Genomic DNA, 25,175 nt, shown 5'->3' with positions numbered 1-25,175 from the left:
TCCGCTAAAAAAACCCCAGCAAGAGCTCAATCTGATCAAACAAAAAAGACAGTCCAGGTGAAGCAGAACCCGAGGGTGAAATGGTTGGCTCAGGTTAATTTCGACATGCTTTGTGGTTTATGTTTTGATGAGGATGAACATCTTGATTGCTTCCGGAGAAAGAGAGATGAAGCTCTTAACAAATCTGGAAACAGAGGCAAGGGAGATGTCAGGGGTGGGAAAAACAAGTAACACGTGTCGACTTTTTATTCGAGGGATACAGTGCCACGTGGTACGCTCAACGCACGCAAGAATTTCTCATGCAATCCCCGCCCCGGATCTGATAGAGACATTAGAGTCGAATTTAATAAGCGGCCTTCACGTCCGCCCTAGTCCCCTCTCTCTCGCGGCCCCTATTATAAATACCAACTCCCAAGTGCCATTCGTCCTTTCAATTTTAGCAACACAGAAGAATAGCCTCGGATTATAATTTTTTGTGGGAGATATTCTCTCTCTCTCTCTCTCTCTCTCTCTCTCTCTCTCTCTCTCTCTCTCTCTAGGTTTATCCTCTCTCTCTCGTCAACCGCACTCGATTCAACCATCTCCGATCTCCGATATCAGTCTCCGATTGAGGTATTGAAAATTGAAACGATAACAAATCACATCTAATTAGGTTTCCGGATCTTTTTCACGGCGATTTTAAAACGAACTTTTTCCGATCATCCGCTATGACTTTTCCGAGAAACGAAGACTTCCACAACGACGAGACCGATGGCTTCGATCGCATTTCCGATCGATCCAACGCCGAGGATTTCGAGGACTCGTCATCGGCCGCAAACGAGGTCGGGAGCTCCGGCGAGGGAGAGTCGACGCCGTCGAGGAGTGAGATTGGGCTGGAGGAGCGATTGACGGGAATACTTGTGGACGGAGGCGATGGAGATCTGTTGCTACAGCAGAGCAACAGAGAGGACCGGGTTTTGCAGTGGCTTCAAGCGCTGGATATGCAGGTCATGGGCGCGTGTCGCGCAGACGAGAGGTTGAAGCCTATGTTGAAGATGAATGCCTCAAACGACGCCGCCGAGGGTCGGTTGCTGGCTCATTTGACTCAGGTATGTGCTGCTAATCACGATCCGAGAATTGTAGATTTTAAGGCTTCTTAAGGGAAATGTATTCGAAATCGGTTATGTAGAGATTAGGCTAACTTTGAAGATTACTGAATTTGTTGAGCTAGGTTTGTTGAAGATTGATCGAAATAGGAAGGTTTTGATTCTAGTTGTGCTATTGATTTGTGCTCTGGTGAACTGATGGCCTTGCAATATTTGATGAGCAGCATTTTGAGCCGGCAGAAGTTGGAATGCTAGCGAGGTGCTTCTGCATACCGCTTGTTTCTGTTCGTGTTGGAAAGATCAACAAGCAAGGGATTTTATTGTGCCCTACTAATTCAAAGTAAGTCTCTCGGCTATCGATGCTCCCTGGCGCTCTTGTTTGGTGTGTTTGTTTGCTTGCTGTCCATATTTCATTACTTAATACACATGTAGTTGAATCATAAATGAAGAACTCAATCTGATAGCCTGACTGACATTCGTCTGTGCATTTAGGTATATATCTAAGTGCTGCATTCACATTAGTGAGTGTGCTTCTTTTGCGCACTCCTTCCTTTGTAATGACAACTTTACTTAGTGTAGATAGGACTTGGAGAAACATAATGTTGTTGACTTTATGCTGCCATATGGTTGAAGTAGGATTTTGCCGTAGTTTTGGTCGTCATGCTTCTGCAGGCAGTTGGTTTAAAAATGTAATTCAGATGTTTAGCTGTTAATAAAACATGTTACTTTGTGCCTGTAAGTTCAGTTCTGTACCTTTTTGAGATCCTGGACCTTTTTTCGTAGTTGGACGTGTGTTTCCAGTGTTTATAATTAAATTGATCATTCCCCTGAAATTTGGATATTTGTAGTTGATTATAAACTTATGAGATTGTATCGTGGATGCAATTTGAAAGATTGCATTTTGCTACACTATCTAAAAGACAGAACTACTATGTTTTGTTGAGAACTGTTGTCTTTACCTCAGATGTCTTTTGTAATTTTGATCTTTTTTGTTTAAAGTACATCAATATGAGTTGTTTTAGATTAGCAAATTTGGAATGCATAATCCCTGATTGCGGATTGTAGGGTAGTAACTGGAAGATAAATTAACCATGCCTGATTTGTAGAGAACTTTAAAGCATCTTGGTGCCACCTTGCACTGCATGGTGGTTTTTGCAGTCGTACATGGCAAGACGTTTGGAGGTTAGTCTGATGATGAATTATCATATTAGCTATGAAAAGAATTGGACAGCCACGTCACAATACTCAAGGAGAAAGTTTTTACCTTAAGCGTACTTTTTCTTGAAATCTCTGTGGTTTATCTTTCTTTCAATCTATCTTGTAGTTATCAACAATTTTTACATGAATACATTGATTTTCATTAAGGTTTAGTTAACTAGAGGTAATATTAACTAGTGGGTGAAACATGACCTCAGTGGTTAACTGGTTATTCTAACTCAAAGATTTTGAGTTGATAGTATTGAGTAGGTGCATACATGTAACCACTAGGGGTTATCTGAGTCATAATGCTTTAGTGCTTATTACTGGTAACCATGTTCATTCTTCCAAGTAAATATATCTTTTGGCTTGTAGGTATTGTGGGCGTATACTATTATGATCTCTGAATTAAGAGGAACTAAAGGTAGTTTCAAGCTCCTATGATAATAGCCTGCTGCTGCTTTTTCAATATATGATTGGTTTTCTGATGGAAATTAAAATTGATATTGACATGTTCATTGTTCTTCCTACTGTAATTCAGAGTCTGTTTTCTGATTTACATATAGCTATTGCCAAGTAGACATTATTGTACTACTTTCTTCCCATTACATGATCTTAGTCGCTAGTATTTTACTCTTATTTTTGTCTGTTTTTTTACAAAGAAACATGCGTCTGAAATGACATTGTTTGATATAATTATAATTGTTCACAGTATACTATCAGTGAAACCTGTAAAGACCTTTTTCATTGATTGTTGCTTTCATTATGCTGTGTACCAGGAGGAGGTCAACCATGGTTGATGATACTCTTTAGATTCATTTAGTGATTTTGGGTTTGAGATTCAAAATTTAGGTTGACACTTGACACAACTCTAACCATCAAATTTTAATCAAGATAGATTACATAATGGATAAATTTTAACTAAGAAAATATAAAAGGTACAATAGGCCAGTTTTAGGGTAATAGATTATGTATTGAAGGAGTTTTGGGTTCAGTAATCTTGTGCCTATCTTTCTTGCTTTGGAAACTACTTGAAAGGCATAAGTTTTGAATTCATCTAGTTTATGGTTTGTGATGTTTTGTAATTTTGATGTGTATTTCACTTCATGTACATATTTCTAAGTTCCTGTTAAATCTATTGTCACAGGGGTAATCTAAATCTCACAATCTTGCCAACGTCCGATCTACGTCTTTCATTTGTTGGGGATGATGGGCATACGGGTAGACTATTCACCTTAAATAGCGAATCCCAGTGCTCTTCTGTAGAAGTCAATGAGATTCCGGCAGACAATTCTGGCAGGTCTTTCGTTATTAAAATCCCAGATGGTCAGGTGTTTCACTTTTGGTGCTCTGAGACATCAAGGCTCTTGGGAATTGAATTGATTTCAAAGGTATGTATGTAAATATAAGCTCATGGGCTTACACATGCATGACCATTTATTTACCCATATACTGTTTCTGAATGCAGAAATTAGTATTACCCCAAAAGTGTAGAAAAAATCTTGCATCTCGTTTAAAGTTTAGTAATTGATTTTTCATCCTTTGTTTTCTCACAGATGAAGGATCTGATCAGGAGGAAGCCTTCTATTGCCGAGTTGACTGGAATCAGCGAGTCACGTCTTGGTTGCTTTGCAACTCACCTCCGTGCCTATCTGATGGGATCAACTGTGGTTGGAAGTGGATCAAATTCTGCATCCCCAAATACTGATTTTAATATCACCAATAATGGTCTCTTTAATGCTACTCAAGATGGACAACTCCCATCGTCATCATCAAAGTCGCTGCGTTCTCGACATAGTGTGAATCAGTCAATGAGGGCAAATTCATCATTTCAGGGTAGCCTCAGTCCAAGGTCAAGCTCTTTCAAAGAGGGTCTTCCTAGAACCTTGTCATCCCTGAGGAATGTAACCAGGGAAAAGTTGAGGAGGCGAGGGGACATCCATTTTTCAGCAGTGGATGACTCAACAATTGTATCACCAGTGGCAGTAAATGCTCTTTCTAATCAATCTGAAAATGACAAGTGTCCAGAAGCTGTCACTAGTTCTTCATTATCCTCAAGTTTTCTGGAGTCACTTGGAACATTGACTGTCCAACCAAATATGAACGCGGCATCTCAAATTTCATACTTGGCTAGTCCTCTTTTGTCTCCCTACTATTGTTGGTGCCCTCCTGGATCATCAGGGTTGCAGTATACACAAGAACCTCCCACAATCTCTGGCTCATCCATTGAATCGGCTTTGCTCCCACCACTTTCTTCTTTGTTACCTTCCAATATGCCCTCGTGTATGTTGACAGCGAAGCCTCCACTTAATTTGGCTGATTGTCCTTTATTGGATTTTCCTGCATTTCTTCCAGACCCACTCATCCGGTTGCCAATGCCAACTTCACAGCAGATTCCAACCTTCAATCCTTTGATTTGTGATCCAATTGTTCACATTCCAGTTATTGATATTTGCTCTTCCGGTCAAGGCTACTTTGTCAGTGCTGGTCCCGCCATTTCGACTGGCATTCCTCCCTTGCACTCAAACCTTATTAATCCGTTGATTCCTCAGACTGATTCTATGTTGGAGAAGGGTGCTAGAGAGACTCTGCGCCGGCTGCTCATAAGTGGTTCAACCCAGAATAGCTCACCACTGATGGATGTATTGCCTGCCATGCTAACAAATGGAGATGAGAATAGAAACATGCTTGTAGCTGGGAGCCGGGGTCTGTACACTGGAAGCAGTGATGTTGATGTCATTGCAAACAGCATTGCAGCCATGAGTATGGTTTCGCTGCCTGGGAGTCGGGGTCTATACACTGGAACCAGCGATGTGGATGTCATTGCAAACAGCATTGCAGCCATGAGTATGGTTCCACTGCCTGGGATATCTACCGGTGGAAGTATTTTGGAGAATTGTGGCAGCAACAACGGTTTTGATATACAGGAAGAGGGGTGTAGTGGATTGGGTGGATCCTGTTCGGAAGATCAGGGTACCTTTTGTTCGAACTATGGGGTGAAACGGAGTGATGAATAATGTTGTAATGGGGTCTTTTTGTTGGTTCTTTTTCTAGGCCTCTTTATCTTAGTTCTCTACAGATGTAGATATAGTTGGTGGCTGTAGTTCTTGCTTTTCCCAATTGTAATTAGGGGGTTATCCCATCTTTATGGCTTTGTTTCGATGTTGTGTCTCCATTGTTATTGTTCATGATTACATATGAATGAAATAACTGTTTGAAAACCACATCGCTGGACCTGTCTTATTGCGCTCTCCTGTTCTTTTGTTTGGTTTGCTTGTGTTGAGTGGCCAACAAAGGTAAAGTAAAGAATGATGCTATCAGTTTCTTGGGGGACATTAGTGGACTTTCTGACGTAGGGAGTGAGGCGTTTAACCGAATTGCAAGATGAGAAGATGCAAGATCGTTGAATGTGTTCTGCAAATGAAGCGTGATCCATTTAGTGTCGATATTGCGCAACTACATTGTGATATTGGACGGTCATGCTCTAAGATGACATAATCTTGGACATTGGCGTGAACGGAAAAGCCTCTTCATGCAGTTTTTTTTTTTAATTTAATAGGGCAAACTTCCCCAAATTTATTGAAATCAAAGTAACAAAGGAGGGAGACAAAAAATCTGACCTCCTATGTTTGATAAACTCCAACAAAGAGGATAAACAAAAGCTCAATCCGGCATGTGTACACTCACTCATGCAAAACCATATATATAAAAAACTCTTAGCAAATAGCAAACCCTCAGCCAAGAAACTCTTAATCAAATGACAAGATGAAGCTGGTAGTATTGGCAGACAGTTGTGAGATACCAAGAATAGAGAAAATAGACATATCATAATGTTTCTTGTAAGGATGAAAAAAATGCAGAGCAGACTCTCTGAACAATTCCAAAAGATGACGTTGCGCTTCCAACACATTAAAAATCTTACATTCGAAACGCACCAGATTCCTAGTGATCCAAATAAATCAAATTAGATTACAAGAGACTAGAAACCAAAGTCGACGTTTAGGTTTTAGGAACGTTGAAACACCATTAAACTTCATGCAGCTTCGACCTCGTAGAAATTGGAGGTGTCTTCATTATTAGAGATTCCAATTGGTAGAAACAATGAAGTATTTAGGACAGTTCATATGTCATTTGTGCTCAATCGCGTAACTTGAAACTTTTTGTTGAGGGGGTTAAATATTAAATTCATAATATATTATTTTATTATAATAAATTTTAAAAAAAATTGCTACAAAATTCAGTGTTTGATATAACAAAAGGTGAACTTATCGATTTTCAAAGTTATATTAAGATTCTCCAAGGAAATTAAGGCGATTAAGTAAGGTAATTTATTAATTTTGTGTTTATCACACAAATAATCTCCCCATCGGTAAATTGTGATACTTGAACCAAGATTATTTATCCATTACCGCATTCCAATCCAGAATATGTTCTTGTCCATCGATTAAATCTAAAATTTGAATACATGCATAGACGTACCTAGTGCGTTAAGGTAGTTCACCCACTTATGTTTCGTATTTTGTTGTCATTGCTTGTTTTTATTATTTAATAACAAACTACTAATAATTACCCGATAACATTTTGGTTTACAAACTCACTTTCTAATTTAATAGAACAAATTATGACAACAAGTTACAAATAAAGACCACATAATAAAATTGTTACATGTCATATGATATTTTACTCTTGTGCCCATCTTTAGCCCATCACATTTAAGAGAATTTAAAATTCATTCTCACTAACACATATCACATCTACATGTGTGTCTGCTATTATCGACTAAAAAACTACCTGCTAGTGTCGACTGAGACACTAGTTGCTACTACCGATTATGAAACTAACAGCTACTATCTAATTAAGCAACCGGCTACTGTCGAGTATGAAACTAGCTGCTACTGCCGACTTGAAAGGTGCTACTGTCGGCTGGGAAGGTACATGCTACTGTCGGCTGGGAAGGTACATGCTACTGTCGACTATAAATCTAGCTGCTACTGTCAACTGTAAAACTAACTGCTACTGTAGTTTTTGGTGAGCAAAATTCGAAATTTCAAAATTGCTAAAAAATATGCAATATGGTACTTAAATGAAAACCCATGACGTAAGAAACTTTATATATTGGCTCATCTCAAAATTATCGGTGGTTTAGCCGGAAAATTTAAAATTACCAGAAAAAAACTAAAAAAAATGAGAAGAGAAACTTGTGAAAATAGTGGTAGTTTGAATATTTAAGTATTAATTAATTAATTAGGTTTGGATCACTCTTTTTTGGACTTGAGCTTATGTTTTAATTTATATAAGAAATATGGAAAGTGAGTTTTTAATTAATTCAAATGTTATCTAATATTACTAAATAATTTTCTTTATTTTAAGTACGTAATTTAGTTACTGATCCACTCGTCCCAAAAAGGAAATGTGTAGTGTTCCTTTCGATCAGAATGTGAAAACCAGATCGTACTGTATATATGGATTGGTTGTCGACAATGTAGTTTTGTCATTGTCTGTGATAATATATAAGCTTAGAACATCTGCCATCATAAGGCAAAATTGGTAAGGTATAAGAGATATATGACTTACCACTTTGGCATATTCCTTAGTATCTTTTATTGGTAAGGTATACATAGAGTTTTGGGTTTGCAACGACTATTATTTATGCAAGATGTGACGATGATCTTCCAGAGTATTGAATTAGGTGATTAGTGACTTTTCTTAATTTTATGCATTATTTAGTTATTTTACTTTTATGTATCAATGTGCATGGTACTTCTTCCGAGCTTGGAGGTCATCTCCAAGGTTTTAAATAAGCCATTAGTTATCGTTATTAAATCATAAGTAATTATTATGCATTAAAATAATTTGGCCCTGATCATATTAATATTATGCTCATATGAAAGAACTCATTGTGAGGTTCGTGATGGTATAGTCGTTATTTGTAAACAAAAAATATAAGCACGATGTTTATGGAGAAAACTAAAATATAACTAAACTTAAAAGGGATATAATAAGAATATTTAAAAAAGGCAGAAGAATAAATTAGGAAGAAAATGTAATAAAATAAGAATCACATTTACCTTATCAAATGGATTACTATCTATGGTCCTTAACTGTTCACATAGGAGAAAAAAATCGGGAAACGTGGGAGGTGATAGTAAGCTATATTGAGAATTTTACCTTATGTGAGAGATGGTCTTAACCCCCAACTGCACATCTTGTTGTCCTAATCAAATAAAATGGAACCCCGTAAGCATCAACTATTGATGGAAGTTAGATGAGCTGGTCTATTAATTAGCTAACTGAGACATAGCTCATTAGTCCTTAATGTATCTTTCTTACTGCTGCCGACGACTGTAAAAGTTTAGCATACAACGTTGTGAAGCAACTACTATGGTATACACCAAACAACTAACGCAGCAGTACAGCACGATTTGATGTACATCTGTATAAGGGCAGTGATCGAGTATATATATAAGAAACTGAAAATTAGGGTTTAACTTTAGTTTGTGATTAGATGAACCTCTGATTTCGGTCGGCTCGTGCTACCGGCATGTATATGTATAGTAAATAATATAGTTATTTAGTGTGCATGTTATGTTCAAACTGGGCATCCCTGATCTGGGTTTATTTCATGTGTACTTAATTAGACGATGGGAGGCAAAGAATTAGGACTTTCGTGGCATCTTAATAATAATAAGGTGGCGTACGAAGAGAATGTGTAATTCTTGACTTTTTCTATATTCTTCTATACCAGCAATGATGTCAAATATATACTTAAAGTCTTAAACGGTAGTGTTATTCAAAGCGAATCAATTAGCTTTTTCTGCTACGACATTAAATAGTTATTAATCATATTATCCAGAATGGCAGAATTGTTTTTTGTTTTTTGAATTAGGCGGAAACTCTCATAACGTGTTCATTAATGAAGTTATAGAATACAAAAGAGGACATTAAGCCTAAATTCATTAATAATAAGGTGGCGTATGAAGAGAATGTGTAGTTCTTGACTTTTTCTCCCACATTATATTCTTCTATACCAGCAATGATGTCAAATATATACTTAAAGTCTTAAACGGTAGTGTTATTCAAAGTGAATCAATTAGCTTTTTCTGCTACGACATTAAATAGTTATTAATCATATTATCCAGAATGGCATAATTGTTTTTTGTTTTTTGAATTGGGCGGAAACTCTCATAACGTATTCATTAATGAAGTTATAGAATACAAAAGAGGACATTAAGCCTAAATTCTAAACTCTAAACCCTAAAAAAAAAAATATTATATGTATATATATATATATATATTTTTTTTGTTTAGAATGAAGGATTTACTTGTTCAACGGCTACATCACCTCAGCAAGTTGCTAGGACCCTCTCGCGGTTTTGTTTAAGTTATGTGCGTTATTTCATGTGGAATTTCATATTTCCAGAGCATCGATCTTCAGGCCATCCAACCACATAGCACCAAATCCTTGCACATATTGACAGGATTCTCTGGATTTGCAGTGTCATACAAAATAACATAATCAGCTCGACTTTGAAATACCCGGATTTTATTTTCTTTGGTAATTTGGAGTGCACCGACCTTTCCAGTATTATTGGTACTTGGTCAGTTGGTCCCCTCTAGAAATATAATGCACTTTCCCTAATTAACTTGAACTAACTATCAAAGCACTCACTTCTATGGATCCCAGTAAATTTTGGAGTACTCTACCATGTGTGATTTGGTTCAAATGGAATGATTACGGGTTAGATGCTTAGAGTGTTTAATTCTAAAGTTCTTGGTTGAGACTTGAGAGGTTTATTACTTGAAAACTTAATTTTTTTTATGGGAATGAATTTACTTTGTTGCTAAACAAAGCCATAAACGATCACAAGGGTCAAACACAAGAGGTGACAAGCCACCTCTAATGTAAGCTAAATCTAAACAAAGGAAATAGATGTGCAAAAACGCGTTTATTAAACAAACCAAAATCTGAAAAAAAAAATAAGTCCAAACAAATGTACATAAAAACTTAAAGCAAAAACCAAAGTATAGTAACTCCCTCTACACTATAACTGATTAAATCAAACCAATCAGGCCAAAGACATCAATTGCGTACTATCATTGTAAGAAAATAATCGAGCAAAAATAAGAGAGATGATCTTTCACCCCCACATCAGGCCTTAAATTAGACCTAAACAACAAGAGAGATTACAAGAGATGTTTGAGGCCCAACCTGCTAGGCCGCAGATGCAGCCCAGAAGACTAAGGCCCACACATATCTTCCACTTTCCCCTCTTACCGTCAAATCTAAATTCCGACCACCGTGGAGACTTTTCACCACCACCTTAGTCTGATGGCCTCCCCTCTTTGGAAACAATGTCTTCTGACCTTCGAGAAAATGCACCCATAAACGAGACGAGCGCAACCAACTTAGCCTACTAGAGGTCACGACTAGCAAGCGTAGCGGTAAACCTCGATGCAAAAGGTCCGATCAAAATCAAAACCAATATCTCTGACAAACCAATACCACTGGAATCAACGCCGTCACAACTTCTCTGCCCCTCGCACTGTCGCCTTCAGAGCTCGATTCCGCACCCTTACACTAGCCGCACGTCGTCGACGTACTACAAAAGATTGGAGCCCAGCGCTGCCCGCCTCAAAACCATAGATTTTGAGATACTGAACTCTAACTTAGGCTGAGCGAATTTGTAATCATTTTATTTCCACTTGAAAGCTTAAATTAGTAGAGAACATTTAGGCTTATATTAAAATAGAACCCACCTTCTTCATAAATCTATTAGATAAGTATGGCAACCAAAAATATCTACCTGTCATAAGTCAGGCACATTTTGGGTCCAGAGAAAAATACAGCTTCTAGTTCTTATGATCTGGGTTCTCAATAATACTAATGGCGATGACTTAGTTCATGGTTTATATTGATTTATTCGAACGTACCTAATTAGAATCGGGTGACGTTTTGAGACAAGGTAGATATTCAACTAGTGCGTATAGCTAGTACATATACAAGTATATAATCAAACCTAACTATGTAAAGCCATTTTTGCTGAGGCCGTGTACCTTGCTAGCTAAGCTAGCTAGCTATAGAACTATCGACCAAGATGCATGGATGAACATGGTGTAAACTAAATGAGTGACCACCCTACTTATAGTTATCCGGACACTGTTATATATATTTGTTACGAGAGTTAAATCTGGGATATCGAGTTTCTTGTAGTTTTGTATTTTGGTGTGTCAACTTAGTGAGACCTCCACACAATAAGTCAAAGTCAAATGGGTCAGCGGTGCGCCGGCCTTCGACACAAGCTTAAGTTAATATCTGGTGCATAATAAGTTCGAGAGTTAAGGACTTAGGAATATGTTACATCTTTTAGGTGGTATGAGCAGCATATTTATAAGTGCACTGAGGAATGTGTCTGACCCTTCTCTCGATGGCCACCGGTCCGGTGACCGGAGCAGAAGGAAATTAAGCCAGAGATCACCACATTCAAGGGGTAGTGTTAACAATATTAATGTTTGGAATATATGAAATTAGCTACTTACGAATGAAAGTAGCCACTTTGCCAGCAACTAATTCATAATTTTGCATTTCCTTGCATTCGACATAACTTGTTAATTGGGAACTTGAGATTCTGAGACTCCAGACACATGATGCTGCACATGTATCTACAATAGTAATAATTTATAACTCATCGAACTGAATGTCGCAATAATCGTATCCTTTTCTTTTAGTAAATGAGATCTAATATATGCATGCATATAGAATATTACAAGGAGTATGTCAAAGAATTTTTGATTTTTGACAGGTACGTGTCCGTCGTAAGTGCTTCAGGGTTGAGGTTGTGGGTATGCCCTGACGATGGTAGTGTAGCGTAACTAAGCTCTCACCAAAAAATTTTGTAACAAATATTTTTTTTTCTCCTACTACTACTAAATGTGACTATCCGGAGTAGGGGTGTTAATCGGTGTGAATGGTGCGGTTTATAGGTGATACCGAACACCAAACCGTTCTATTTATTTGGTTTGGTTTTTCATTTTTTTTTTCAAAAACCAATTGTGTTCGGTTTGGTTTTTCTCTAGTTTATATCGGTTTTTCTTTCGGTTATTTTGTAAAGAAAATCGAAGTTTCTTTCCTTGTCTATCTACTTGATCTTAACGAAATAAAAAGAACAAGTCTAGAAAGTAGAAACGTCTCATATTACATACCAGTTTCTGAAAAGAAAATGAAAACAATGAAAAACGGCAACCCACAATGCCACATAACAGTTTCCGGAAAAAGAAATAAAAGCAACGAAAACCTAGAACAGTATGAACATATAACAACAACAACAACAACAACAACATATAACAACATTGCAGGGGGAGTTGCTGGCATGTTGTGGTTCCAATGTCTAAAATTAAAAATATTAAATTTTGACCGTCAGATGTGATCAGCATATTTAAATACGGATATGGTAAAAAATTCATCTAATTTTGATAATATTTGGGTCTCGATCGATGTGGTCAACATTAACTTAATTTCATTTAATTAAGTGAATTTGTTCTTACCCCCTCCTTCTTGACTAGTTTTGGTGGATTTTTTCATGCACACACTCTCACATATGTGATGTAGTAGCTCGTGTAAAATTTTCAAAATTTTTACCTTTCAGGGATAAGGCTACCCATAGGGGATAATAAGCGTAAAAAGGGTTGACCGCCTCAATCGGGACACAAACGTTATCGAAAATATGTGTTTTTTTACCATAACCATATTTCACTATACGTAACGCATCATGCGGACAGATTTGCAAAATTCTATTTATAAGATATAGTTGCTTCACAAATGCATACATTTGCAAAAAGACCACTAAACAAGTTATACCACATTAGTATACATGTTGTGGTTCCAATATCTAAAATTCAAATCATTAAATTTCGACCGTTGGATGTGATCAGCATATATAAATACATATATGGTAAAAAATTCACCGAATTTTGATAAAGTTTGGGTCTCAATCGATAACATATTTAATTATGTATATTAAATATATCTATAAATAATATAATTTCTTTATAATATATATATATATATATATATATTCGGTTTTTCGGTTCGGTTTCGATTTTCAAATATCCGAAACCAAAACCACACCAAAATTTTCAATTTGATGAGGTTTTTTTGCGGTTTAGTGCGGTTTTTTTTTCTTCGGTTTTTTTCGATTATGGTTCGGTTATTTTTCGGTTTTCAGTTTTCAATTAACACCCCCAATCCGGAGTTGCATTCACAACTAGCTAAAGCTAATGAGTAAGAGTAATGAGTCATATGCTCGATAAACTATCTTGCTTTGACTTGCATATCGAAATATCCCTATCCGCTGAGGAAAGGATCGGAAATTATGAAATGCTTGAAATGTGCATTTGTCACACTCACTGTTACTGTACCTGGCCACACGTAAGAAAATTGGACTGAAACCGGCCGGGATATTTGTGGGCCAGATTTCCTAGAATTGGTTAGAAACAGAAGGTCATAAGCCATCATTTTCGATCTTTAGTTCAAATAATCAAATATTTAGCTTCTGCTTGTAATAAAGGTAGACAGAGAGGGAAAACAGAAGGAAAAGTTACTAGCTACCTGTTGTTGTGGTGAAAGTTAAAAAGATAACCAGTAATATTAAGTTGTTGTCGAGTTTGTTGTTTCAGACAAAGCTAACGATCCTCCACATGAGTCACTGTCTTGAATCATGTTCTTACGAGGGGATGAAATAGACAAACCCTTTTATATCCAAAAAAACGAAAAAGAAAAAAGAAAGACAATCACTTCCACTAAAGAAAATTTATAGGGAGAATATCAAAAGTAATTATGAATATACTTTATTTACGTACTTAGATTCTTCCAATTTCAGTTTGTTACATTTATGTGACAAATATAGAATAGAATTTATAAGAGACTACTATAACCAGTAAAATATATAATATAATTTACTTCACGGTACATATGTTGATTATACGTTTCTTGACCAATTTTAATGTAGAGTCATTGGTAAGAATAACCAAGTAACCAGAAATTACATTCAGTGTGTCTATCTTTTCTCTTCTTTGCTAGGGTTAGAAAGAAAAAATCTCGATAGTGGCCACCCTAGAAAATGGCTGGAAACAGTGAATCTTCGTTAAGGAGCTACATAATCAAGGGTCGTGGTGGTGTTCCTCCTTCTTGGTGTGTCACTTTGGCTTTGATTTTTTGTCTCTCCCTTGGATTTTGTTATGTGAAAGGGGCGGTGTTGGATGTTCGTGGGTGCTGTTTGAATGACAACTAATTATGGGGTCGTGGGAGGAGGTTGGAGCGGCTGGGTGATGCGTTTCCAGCCTCCGGTATTGGCGAGGAAACTCCCAACTTTGGTTGTCAAGCAGTGGCGGACCCAATATTAGAACCTTGGGTGGACTTGAATTTGCCAATATTTTTTTTTGCTGTGTGGGACTGAACTCGCTGAAGCACTCGACTGTGGATGGAGGCCGGAGAGCACCGTCGAGGCACCAAAGGAAATGACGCTTGAAACGCAGACTTCGTCAATGGGCGCTGCTTTAGTCATTGAAAATTGAAGGTTGTGTGGTTGAGATAAAAGAGATTAATGCTTAGTCTTTAGTCTTATTAGCTGATTGGGCTTCACACATTCTATTGGGCCAAGTTTAATTATTCAGAAGGTTATATATATTAGTGTATATATATACATAGCATTAGGAATTTTTTGGCCGTGAGAAAAGGGTGGACTTGAGTCCACTCAACAATGTACCTAGGTCCTCCCCTCTTGTCAAGATTATGAGTAACCAATTGCCTTCCAACTTATAAGTTCGAATTAGACTTTAAGTACTGGATTGCGAGGTCATTGGGTGATCGATCTTGGGTGGCGAAACACGGCAACATTGGATTTGAATGGTGTAGCAGGATGTTGGCGGCGTTCTATAACCTTTATAGGTTCGTGTCCATATCATATTTTAACGGGTTAGACCATGGATATGGTTGATTTTGATGGCTGCGTGTTAGGGAGGAGTTTTGGCTTGAAAGTTTGGTATGGAAGCTGGAGTCTCCAGTCAACGGAGTATTCCGATCTTGGTGGTGAGGACGGAAATGACGACTTCTGGCATTGGTCTCCGATGACGGCTGCCTGGCGACTGTCAAGTCTCCTCATTTATTTTTTCTCTTATGGGTTTGGGCTATTGGTGCTATGGCTTGGGTTTGTTGGGCTTGTAACTGGGCTGGGTCTTTGAAAGACTTGCATGTGGTGGCCTCCAGATTGCGGTTTCATGATGCAGTTCAGTCTATAAAGTCGACAGAGTCGGAGTTTACTCCCTCTGTCAAAAATGCATAATTTGGATCGCGTCACAATGATATAATGGTGTAGTTATTAAAATTTATTCTTGTCTTCTACATCATATGTATCATGTTGTTTTGTGCTTCATAACCATGAAATGTGGGTGAATCTTGGTTTTATTAGCTAGTTTTACTTAGGTAATAGCTAGTTGTTAGCTAGCTTTACTTAGAGATAGCTTGTTTATTGAGTCAGAAGAGGAGGTAACTTTTTTGTCGGTTTTTGTGTGTGTTATCTTGATTATGTCGGCTGAAATACAAATGAGTTGACATTTGATTCAACAAATTTATAATAATAACTAAAGATGTAATAATTTATTTTCTTCTAATATATTTACAGTAAATGTGCAGATCAATGTAACTAAAAGCATGTATGATTCTTGAGATCATTCATTGAATATGCCAATCGGCGGAATCACATATACGTTTCATGTTTCTTGTGATCATCTGTTGCTCGACCAATTTCAAAATAGAGCCTCCTTAAGATTAACTAAAGTTGTAACAATTTATTTTCTTAAAATCGGATTAGAAGCATCGGTATTTTCTCAATACAAACTTATCGCAAGTGCAATAGTACCTAAAATTAATTATTATTATTATTTGGTTAATAGTACCTAAAATGAATTGAAACGCACTATTATCACAGTTTTACTTTTATTTTTCAAAACAAAAAGTACATTTTACCATTATAGGTCATAAATGTGACCTAGAATGATTACAGATCCATACCCCAATGTCCAAATCTTTTGCATTCATACTTTGGTGCTCACTTTTACACCCAAAAAAAATTAAAAAAAAAAACCCATTTCATTTAATCCCTCGATCCTCCTCCCATAATTAAACAAAGGACAAAATCTCCCACACTTCTAACATAACCCGCTATATCAACTCCCAAGACACCATTCATCAAAAAACTCCCAAGACACCATCTGCTCTAACGACAGCCCTGTTGTCCTCACTGACAGTCACACTCACACATATCACGCCACGCGTCCTGCTTTCCATCTCCTCCACGTCACTCACCTCCCCGTATAACCATATATTATTGTCTTTATCTTCCATTTTTCTTCTCTCTCTCTTGACCTAGACACACACTCTCTCTCTGTCTGATCCGATCCCTCCTCCACAGAAACTCGCCTAACTGTCGCCGCCGGTTTCGTTTCCGGCCACCTCCAGCTGATCAGATCCTCACTCCTTCCCGCCATGGCTTCTCTCACTCCCCGCCACCGATCCGACTGGCTCGTCCTCGACGCTCCCAGCTACTCGTAGATCTTGCGACCTCGATATCCATTTCCGCTTCGCCGGTGGCTCTCTTTTCCGAGATAAGATTTTATTTACAGTCTTCGTAGCTTCCTTGATTCACTTAGTCGCGGTTTTCCGGTGTTTATAGTGGTTTTGGAGTCTGAGTGAGTCTTGGAGCGGTTAAAGATTCGAAGCTTCGTCGTGGATCTTCAGTATTGCGCTTTGAATCTAAAGATTTTGGATTTTTATTTTGTTTCGTTTTGATTATTTTGGAGTGAGTTTTAATCTGTTGAGATATGGAAGATCGAAACGCGAGAGTGAACAGTGGAATGTCCGACGTCGTCGCCGGCTGCGTGATGCCGTATATCGTCGACGCGAAGGACCGCGACGCCGTTTCGTTGGTGTGCCGGCGGTGGTACGAGCTGGACGCGCTCACGCGCGAGCACGTGACCATCGCGCTCTGCTACACCACGACTCCCGAGCGGCTCAAGAGGCGGTTCCGGCAGCTCAAGTCGCTCCAGCTCAAGGGGAAGCCGAGGGCGGCGATGTTTAATCTGATACCGGAGGATTGGGGAGGCTTTGTGACGCCGTGGGTGGAGGAGATTGCCCAGTCGTTTAAGAGCTTGAAGACTTTGCATTTCCGGAGAATGATTGTGAGGGATTCGGACCTGGAGCTCTTGGCTAGGTCGCGCGGCAAGGAGCTTCTGTGTCTTAAGCTGGACAAGTGCTCGGGGTTTTCGACTGACGGCCTTGCCCATATCACTCGCTCCTGCAGGTATCAATTATAACGTAGCTGGATATTTCATTTCTGCTTTGTTGAATTGTGAATGTGGAAATGTTTAGGGCTGCAGTTATTCAACTAAACTATTTCGTTAGATTGAATAATGTTGTCATTAAGGTTATAATTGCATATTGGTCAGGGGGAGATTTATGCCTAGTATGAATGTATGAGTATGGACATTATTGGACTGATTACTTTTGATTCATTCAAAGAAGTATCAAACAAAATTTTTCGTTGTTTATTGTTTCATCTTGATACAGCCAATTTGTTGCAGTATGGATTAAGTCACAGACTAAAACCTTAGTTATAATATGATGCCTCACCAATGTGAATAAAGAGCTTAATGGTAACCTTGGCTGCGATGCTTGTTATACTCTTAAAGGGTTGTACTCAGGAAACCTACTTTGCTCCACACCCACACCCACACCCACACCCACACCCACACCCACCCACATGCAAACCTTTATTTTAACCCCATTATCCAGGAAATAAAGAAACAAGCGCTCCATTGTAACACTTAGTTTTGAGAAATGATGCTCGAATTACTACAAGAATTTGTCTTAGAAGATTGAACCTGAGAAATAGTGTTACTGAACAAGAGTCTTGTGTTCCTTAAATCTAGGATCTGTTATGACAATTGTGGTAGTGTTAGTAGGTTTAATATAGCATTGGTTTTAATTCTGATAATATTGTGCTAGCTGAATTATATCAGATTGATATGGTAGATTGCAAAACTGATCTTGTAGTTTCCTATATATTGCAAACTCTGTAAATCACTGATTTAATGAAATATGGTTTAGTTCTAAGAAAAAAATGACTTAATTTAGCAGAATTTAATAGCTTTATAGTTTAAGCTTTTGAAGGAATGGTTTTCAATTCACATGCAGCTATGCTCACAGCACACTCTGAAACAAATTATTTTGATTTTGTAGACATGTTATTCTGATTTTCTCTACCTTCCATTAGGGTATATGTTATTTATTGATTATTCTATCGTGTCCCAGGGATTTAAGGACCTTGCTCTTGGAGGAGAGCTTGATAATCGAGAAAGAGGATGAATGGGGTGAATGGCTACATGAGCTTGCTACTAACAATACTGTGCTTGAGACTTTAAACTTTTATATGACGGATCTTGGCAGAATCAGATTTGAAGATCTCGAACTCATAGCTAAGAATTGCCCGTCCTTAACCTCAGTGAAAATTAGCGACTGTGAGATTTTGGATCTTCTGGGTTTCTTCCGTTATGCAGCTGCTCTAGAAGAATTTTGTGGAGGTTCCTTTAATGATCAATCCGAGAGGTACTCAGGTGTATCATTGCCAAGAAAGTTATCTCGTTTGGGTCTAACTATGATGGGGAAGAATGAGATGCCTATTGTATTCCCATTAGCGCCCCTCCTCATAAAGTTGGATCTCCTCTATGCATTGCTTGACACTGAAGACCACTGTACTTTAATCCAAAAGTGCCCCAACTTGCAAGTTCTTGAGGTAGAACTACACAATCTTTAGTTCTGATTTTATTGTGACGTTATCTGTACTTTGTAGGCATATGTGCATGTGTGATTTTGTGTGTAGAACATGTCCATGTGAGTATTAGTATGGGTGTGCATTAACTCTTTGGTATATTATTCCCTATTTGTTGAGCATACTCTTAAGTTGATCGATTTGTTAATCTAATCTTTGGTATAGTATCTAATTCAAAACCCATTTTGTTGTCTGTAGCTAAGTAAGTAATTTTAACATCCGGCTTTTAACTCCTACTTGTGCTAAAGACATTTAGCAATTTTGAGTCCAAAATTCCAAATGACACCTTTAAAACCATAGCATCTTCTGGAGTGTGTCTGTGCCTTAGTTTGGAAGGGCAACTGTATTGAAAGTTGCATATGAGTTCTAATAAATTTCTGTTATGGGCAGACAAGGAATGTCATTGGCGATAGAGGCTTAGAAGTTCTTGCTCGGAGTTGCAAGAAACTGAGAAGGCTTCGAATTGAGAGAGGTGCTGATGAGCAAGGGATGGAGGACGAAGATGGAATTGTTTCACAGAGGGGTCTGATGGCTTTGGCACAGGGTTGCCTGGAACTGGAGTACTTGGCTGTCTATGTATCAGATATCACAAATCTATCTCTGGAATGCATTGGGACTCATTCTAAAAATTTAAATGATTTTCGCCTTGTACTGCTTGACCGTGAAGTGGTGATATCAGATTTACCACTTGACAATGGCGTTAGAGCTTTATTGATGGGCTGCCAAAAGCTTCGGAGGTTTGCTTTGTATCTCCGCCCTGGGGGTTTGACTAACGTGGGGCTTGGGTATGTGGGCCGGTATAGTCCAAATGTAAGATGGATGCTTCTAGGTTATGTTGGTGACTGTGATAAAGGGCTTGAAGAGTTTTCGAAGGGTTGCCCTAGTCTGCAGAAACTAGAAATGAGGGGCTGTTGCTTCAGTGAGGGTGCACTTGCTTCTGCAGTGATTCAGCTGCCTTCGCTAAGGTATCTGTGGGTGCAAGGGTACAGGGGATCCCCGACAGGTCAAGATCTTTTGGCAATGGTTCGCCCATATTGGAATATTGAGTTGATTCCCCCGAGAAGAGTTGATGTTCCTGATGAGATCGGGGAGGGAGTTGTGGTTGAGCATCCAGCTCACATTCTTGCATACTACTCTCTTGCTGGACCACGAACAGATTTTCCAGATAGTGTTATCCCCTTGGATCCAGAGGCTTTGATTAATGCTTAGAGCTGTACATACAAGCTTCTTTTTTGTTCAGATCACAGTTTCCCCCACCGCACCTTGTTCATAGATTTATGCAATAACTTTCTTTTCTTTTTGGATAGTTGAGGGTTTCAATATTTTAAATTTCATTTTATTTCTAGACTTTAGTGTGGCAATAAGTTTCATGCTCTTTGTAATTTGAAAGGTACCTGGCACTCCGGGGCAATTAGCTACTGAGCTTCAGTTTCAGTACCATAGTTATTTGTATTAGTCTGATGAGTTGATATTACTAGAATTTACTAGAATTTTTTTGGTGGTTTTTAGAACAAAACCTGGATATGTTTGAAGTCTTTTAATAAAATGCCACTACTGACTGCGCTCATGCTTGAGCAGTGAGCACCAAGCTAGTGCTCAGAATGTGGATCAGTCAGATTGCAGCTTCTACAAGTTCTAGCTTGTATTGAGTGCAATATTGGTGTCGGATTCAATTATCAGGTGTCGGTTTCTTGGATCAGAACTCATAAGTTTAGCTCATCAGCTGGGGTTTCCACCTGGGTTTCGATTCCACAGCACTCTTTTTTATTCAATGTTTCGATCCTTGCCTCGCTATCTCACTCCAGACTAATCCAGTAGTCCAGTACAATGAAATTCTCAGTAGCCGAGAAGAAATTTTTCTGATATTGACATGCCTAGAGGGTAGGAATTAGAATAAACTGCATTATTTCAGTGGAAAAAATTAAGAGAATATGAGATATGAATGATTACCCAAATGTCAACGTATCATATACTCGGTTCATCATATGACTTTATGCTTAGAAAAGAAGAAAATAATGAGTGGGTGAATACTGATTTCCATTGAGAGAAGAAGGGTTTAGGGATTTGAAGTCAATTCCCAAGGACCCAATTTATAATGGAGGAGCAAGTACTTCCTCAATCATATATATCCAATATTCCACCCTATATATACTCATTATTCTTCCCAACAATAACAAATCAATTTTTTAATTTTACATAAAATTTGTTTTTCTTTTTTTTTTCCTAGTTGTTCACTGTCCTTCCTTCAAGACCAACCACCAAGTAAGACAAGGTTACCCAATTCTATCCCCAATTTGATGTCAAATGTGAGAACAAGACTGCTGGAAGCCCATCCTTGAGAATATGTTGGTCAAGCTAGAGCCCGGGAGATTTGGAGCCTAGTGTATTATACCAGATGTTCTGATATGAAACTGGAATCTCTGTGGTTTGTTCTAGAGGATAAGGGATAGTTTAGGGCTTAAGCGCAACCCTGTCAAAGATTTGATCAAAGTTATATAGTGCTTACTCATGCAAGTTGCAGAGATATATGACCTCTCTTTAGAGATGAAAATGAAACAAAGTGGAGGGTCTATGTCATTACCAAAAGGAAAGGAGAAAAAGTTAACGAGAAAGATAATCATATCAGTCATGTTTGATGTTTTCTCTCAAACTATGTGGTTTACATAATTATATGTGCAAAATGACAAAACAACATCACTAAGTTTTTTCTCACAAACAGTACAAGGCTCTCAAACACTGGTTGGTGGAACCAACTTAAGAGAAAACAAACACAGTAAGACACATTTTACAGTAACAGTATCTGTTTTGTCATTTCTGGAAGTAGGAATGCCTAACTCTGATAATGATCATCAATCATTTAAGTTAAGAAATTTGGAAACTAAAAGGAAATTTAAACTCATATCAGATTAGTTTGATAAAGACTTGGTTCTGGGTTAAGTTCTAAGGTAAATAGTTGTTAGAGCCTTGATTGCCGGAAGCAAGAAGTTCCGAGTCTGACCAAAATGGCAAGTCTTCAGTGTCAAGATTTCATCTGCATAAGTTCAAAAGCTATAGGCAAAACAGCTAACCATGAACGCAGTCTGTAAGATCAACTTTAGGGTTGTGCTTAAATCACAATAAAGCATGATGCTTTTGGAGACTTAAAAGGAATGGCACTATGCTGATGCAAAAAGAGCTAGGCCACCATCACAAATGGGATTGGATGAAACAGCAAAAATATCAATTGGAAAGGCCAAGTTGGATTCAAATTTGTAAAATGCAATAGTGTCTGTTACGTGGATCATCATAAATCCTGCGATGAAATGAAGTGGGGATGCTTCTTAAGTGGAATGCAAACTCAGCATCGACTTATTCAGGGCTATTACTGGGTCAATTTGGTCATATTGAGGGTGTGTAAAGCAAAACAAGACGGAAAGTTTTCTGATAAAGAAGGCTAAAGCATTTCAGTGATTATGCCTACTGAGTCAGCTTATTAGGCCACATCACCTAATGACATGGCTGCTTTCTTAAGTGGCCACAGAACCGTTCCAGATTTGAAACCATAGAGATCAAACCAGAGCCATACCAAGTGCAAAATCCATAGTGTTTGTAATATGATTGAGCAATACAAAATTGTGGAAAATTTTCATTCTGATTCATATCAGATGCTACCAGAACCAAACTAGTATCAACATGAAGACCCTGAAAGGGAAGTGCAAGGTTTATCATTCATTTCAATTGTACAGTTGGGACAGACACTTTGAGAACTACTGGATATTTTTTCATCATTCAGCAATGCTCAAGCATTATGCAACGACTCAAATCCTTATTATGCTAAATCACACACTACCACTAAAGGGACCAACACTGAAATTATGCAAAAGATTATTTACTTGGATCTTCCATCCATGAGTTTCATCCATGTATCTGATGTCTTGAGGTCTGCATTAGATACAGCGAACTCGGTGGTCTAGCATGAGCAGCAGCATAACGAGTGGTACTGGCATATAGTTTCTGCCAATGTAGCTTAAGGTCATCTGGAGATCCAACATCATATGGAGACGATGACTCAAAAAGATCGCCGTGTGTTGCGCCAAAGATCATAGCACCTGTTACTCCATCATTTGGCATAAGATTCCAGTCAAGTACGACTCCTGGTGATTCAGTAGATTTCTTATTGTGCTCTGGTGGTGGAGACTGGTCTAAAGGAGGCCTATTATTATTTAGTGATGGACTAGTAGTGGTGGTGCTCGTGAGGTTGACAGTAGTTATATCATGGATGCTAGGTCTCCTTTTATCTTTTCCTCCTGAGTGTTGCCTCATAAAGTACTTCTGAGCATGGCTAGCAACTTGCGTCGGAGTTTTAGACACAACAAAGTCCCTAGAGATACTTCTCCAATCTCCTTTCCCATATTTTAGTAGTCCCTTCAGAAACCGCCTACAATCATATACCATGAAAATATATCAGAGTAATGCTACAACAACTCAGAAATAACCAACATTTTTAGTGTTTTATGACAGTTCAATTCCACCAGGGATACTTCAAAACTAAGTTCAGCTTTGAAGATTTCCATACATCATTTTGATTCTGAAGATGAATTATTAAGTCATCTCTGAGCTACTCTTAAAACACCAATGCAGAAACGCAATTTAGTTCATGACAAACTAGAAGCAAATGATCACATAGCACAAAAAATGATACTTAAACACGAGGATAACTTACAACTTAAAAGCTACATATTCATTATTCAATCAGGCCTGGATTTCCAGTACTTATACCAGGGTGCAAAATTATTTCCAAAAAGTCAAATTATGCCTTTCATGTTCATCATGACCTCTTTTTCATACTCATCAAGACATATTCAACTTGATCGTAAACTCAAATTTAAACAAGAAAAAAAAACTCTAACCAGTACGACTAGAAGAAAATTTCAATATTGCTAACAAAATTAAACGAGGCAAGACAGAACAACTCACAGATGCTCATCTTCAGTCCAAGGAATCCCCTTCTTCCTCTCCTGATCACATCCTCTAGCTCCTGCAGACCTCTTTCTGTTGGCATCAAAGTTCCGATCATCCACCAACTCCAATGTGAAAGAAGACGCCTGGTGGTACCCTGGAAGTTCGATCAGCCCTGCTTCTATGTTACTGACATCATCCTCCAGCTCCTTGTACTGCTTGAACACATCGTAAACCGTCTTCCCCGGTATCATCTTCGCAATCTTATCCCACCGGTCCGGCGTTGTCTCATCGTAAAAGGCCAGAGCACTCTCAAATTTCTTGTTCTCTTCTTTGGTCCAATCTGAACTCTGGCTCTCTTGGACAATCCAATTAGTATCATCCATGTATGAAGCTGGGTACAGAGTTTGCATGCTCGATCAATATCCAAAAAAAAGCTGCCTTTTCTTACACACTCATTTCTGAGACATCAAAGCAGAGCTGCTTTAAGACTAGAAAAACAGAGGGAGAGAGACACAGAGATTGAAGTCTTGCAATGGCTTAAAAGGGCAATGAATTCAGAATCTTTTACTGGGAATCAAGAATCTCCCTCCTTTTCTTTTCACAATAGCATCAACTAAAGAATCCCAGAAAGACTCCACTTTTGAGGATCGAAGAGAATCCGAGAAAAATCTTATTTTGTTCTTCCCAAGCAAAACCCAGAGAAGTTTTGAAGGTTTTAAAGAGAAAATAAGGCCAAAGGTGAGGCCTTTTTAGCAACTCTGAGCTGAAATAAAAAGAGGGTGAAATATTTGGAGGACCCAGGAAGGCAAGAGGGGGTGAGAAAGGTGGAGAAAAGCAGAGGACAAGTTGAGAAAAGGAAGAGATTCTGAAGGAGGATGAGGAAAGCGGGAAACAGTTAACTGAGTTTCAATTCGTTTCTTTGAAGACAAGGAAGAGAGAGAGAGAGAGAGAGAGAGAGAGAGAGAGAGAACGTGAATGCATATATAGGGTGTATATATAACGAAGAGTAGAAAAAATGGAGAGGTCGGTCTGAGAATGAAAGATATGGAATCAGAGGAGAACAATTGTATGG

General features: G+C 38.2%; 3 protein-coding genes across 3 annotated transcripts; 2 read left to right on the top strand and 1 right to left on the bottom strand.

The window, feature by feature from the left end:
- Positions 1-491: 491 nt before the first annotated feature.
- Positions 492-5,506, top strand: LOC126802378 (uncharacterized). Its single transcript, XM_050529997.1, has 4 exons — positions 492-1,088; positions 1,310-1,425; positions 3,430-3,673; positions 3,839-5,506. Exons 1-4 carry the CDS (start codon positions 708-710, stop codon positions 5,297-5,299), a joined length of 2,202 nt encoding a protein of 733 aa, XP_050385954.1. The 5' UTR covers positions 492-707; the 3' UTR covers positions 5,300-5,506.
- An 11,208-nt stretch (positions 5,507-16,714) lies between these two features.
- Positions 16,715-20,634, top strand: LOC126801581 (coronatine-insensitive protein 1). The gene is made up of 3 exons (XM_050528977.1): positions 16,715-17,635; positions 18,646-19,126; positions 19,553-20,634. The coding sequence occupies exons 1-3, from the start codon at positions 17,157-17,159 to the stop codon at positions 20,369-20,371; spliced, it is 1,779 nt and encodes a 592-aa protein (XP_050384934.1). The 5' UTR covers positions 16,715-17,156; the 3' UTR covers positions 20,372-20,634.
- Positions 20,635-22,829: 2,195 nt separating this feature from the next.
- On the bottom strand, positions 22,830-25,143 carry LOC126801716 (transcription factor DIVARICATA-like). Its single transcript, XM_050529158.1, has 2 exons — positions 24,119-25,143; positions 22,830-23,579 (listed from the first exon to the last, which is right to left on the bottom strand). The coding sequence occupies exons 1-2, from the start codon at positions 24,511-24,513 to the stop codon at positions 23,057-23,059; spliced, it is 918 nt and encodes a 305-aa protein (XP_050385115.1). The 5' UTR covers positions 24,514-25,143; the 3' UTR covers positions 22,830-23,056.
- Between the last annotated feature and the right edge of the window lie 32 nt (positions 25,144-25,175).

This window comes from Argentina anserina, chromosome 7, assembly GCF_933775445.1.
Source record: "Argentina anserina chromosome 7, drPotAnse1.1, whole genome shotgun sequence".
NCBI lineage: Eukaryota > Viridiplantae > Streptophyta > Magnoliopsida > Rosales > Rosaceae > Argentina > Argentina anserina.
This window is presented reverse-complemented; position numbering and strand designations above follow the sequence as displayed.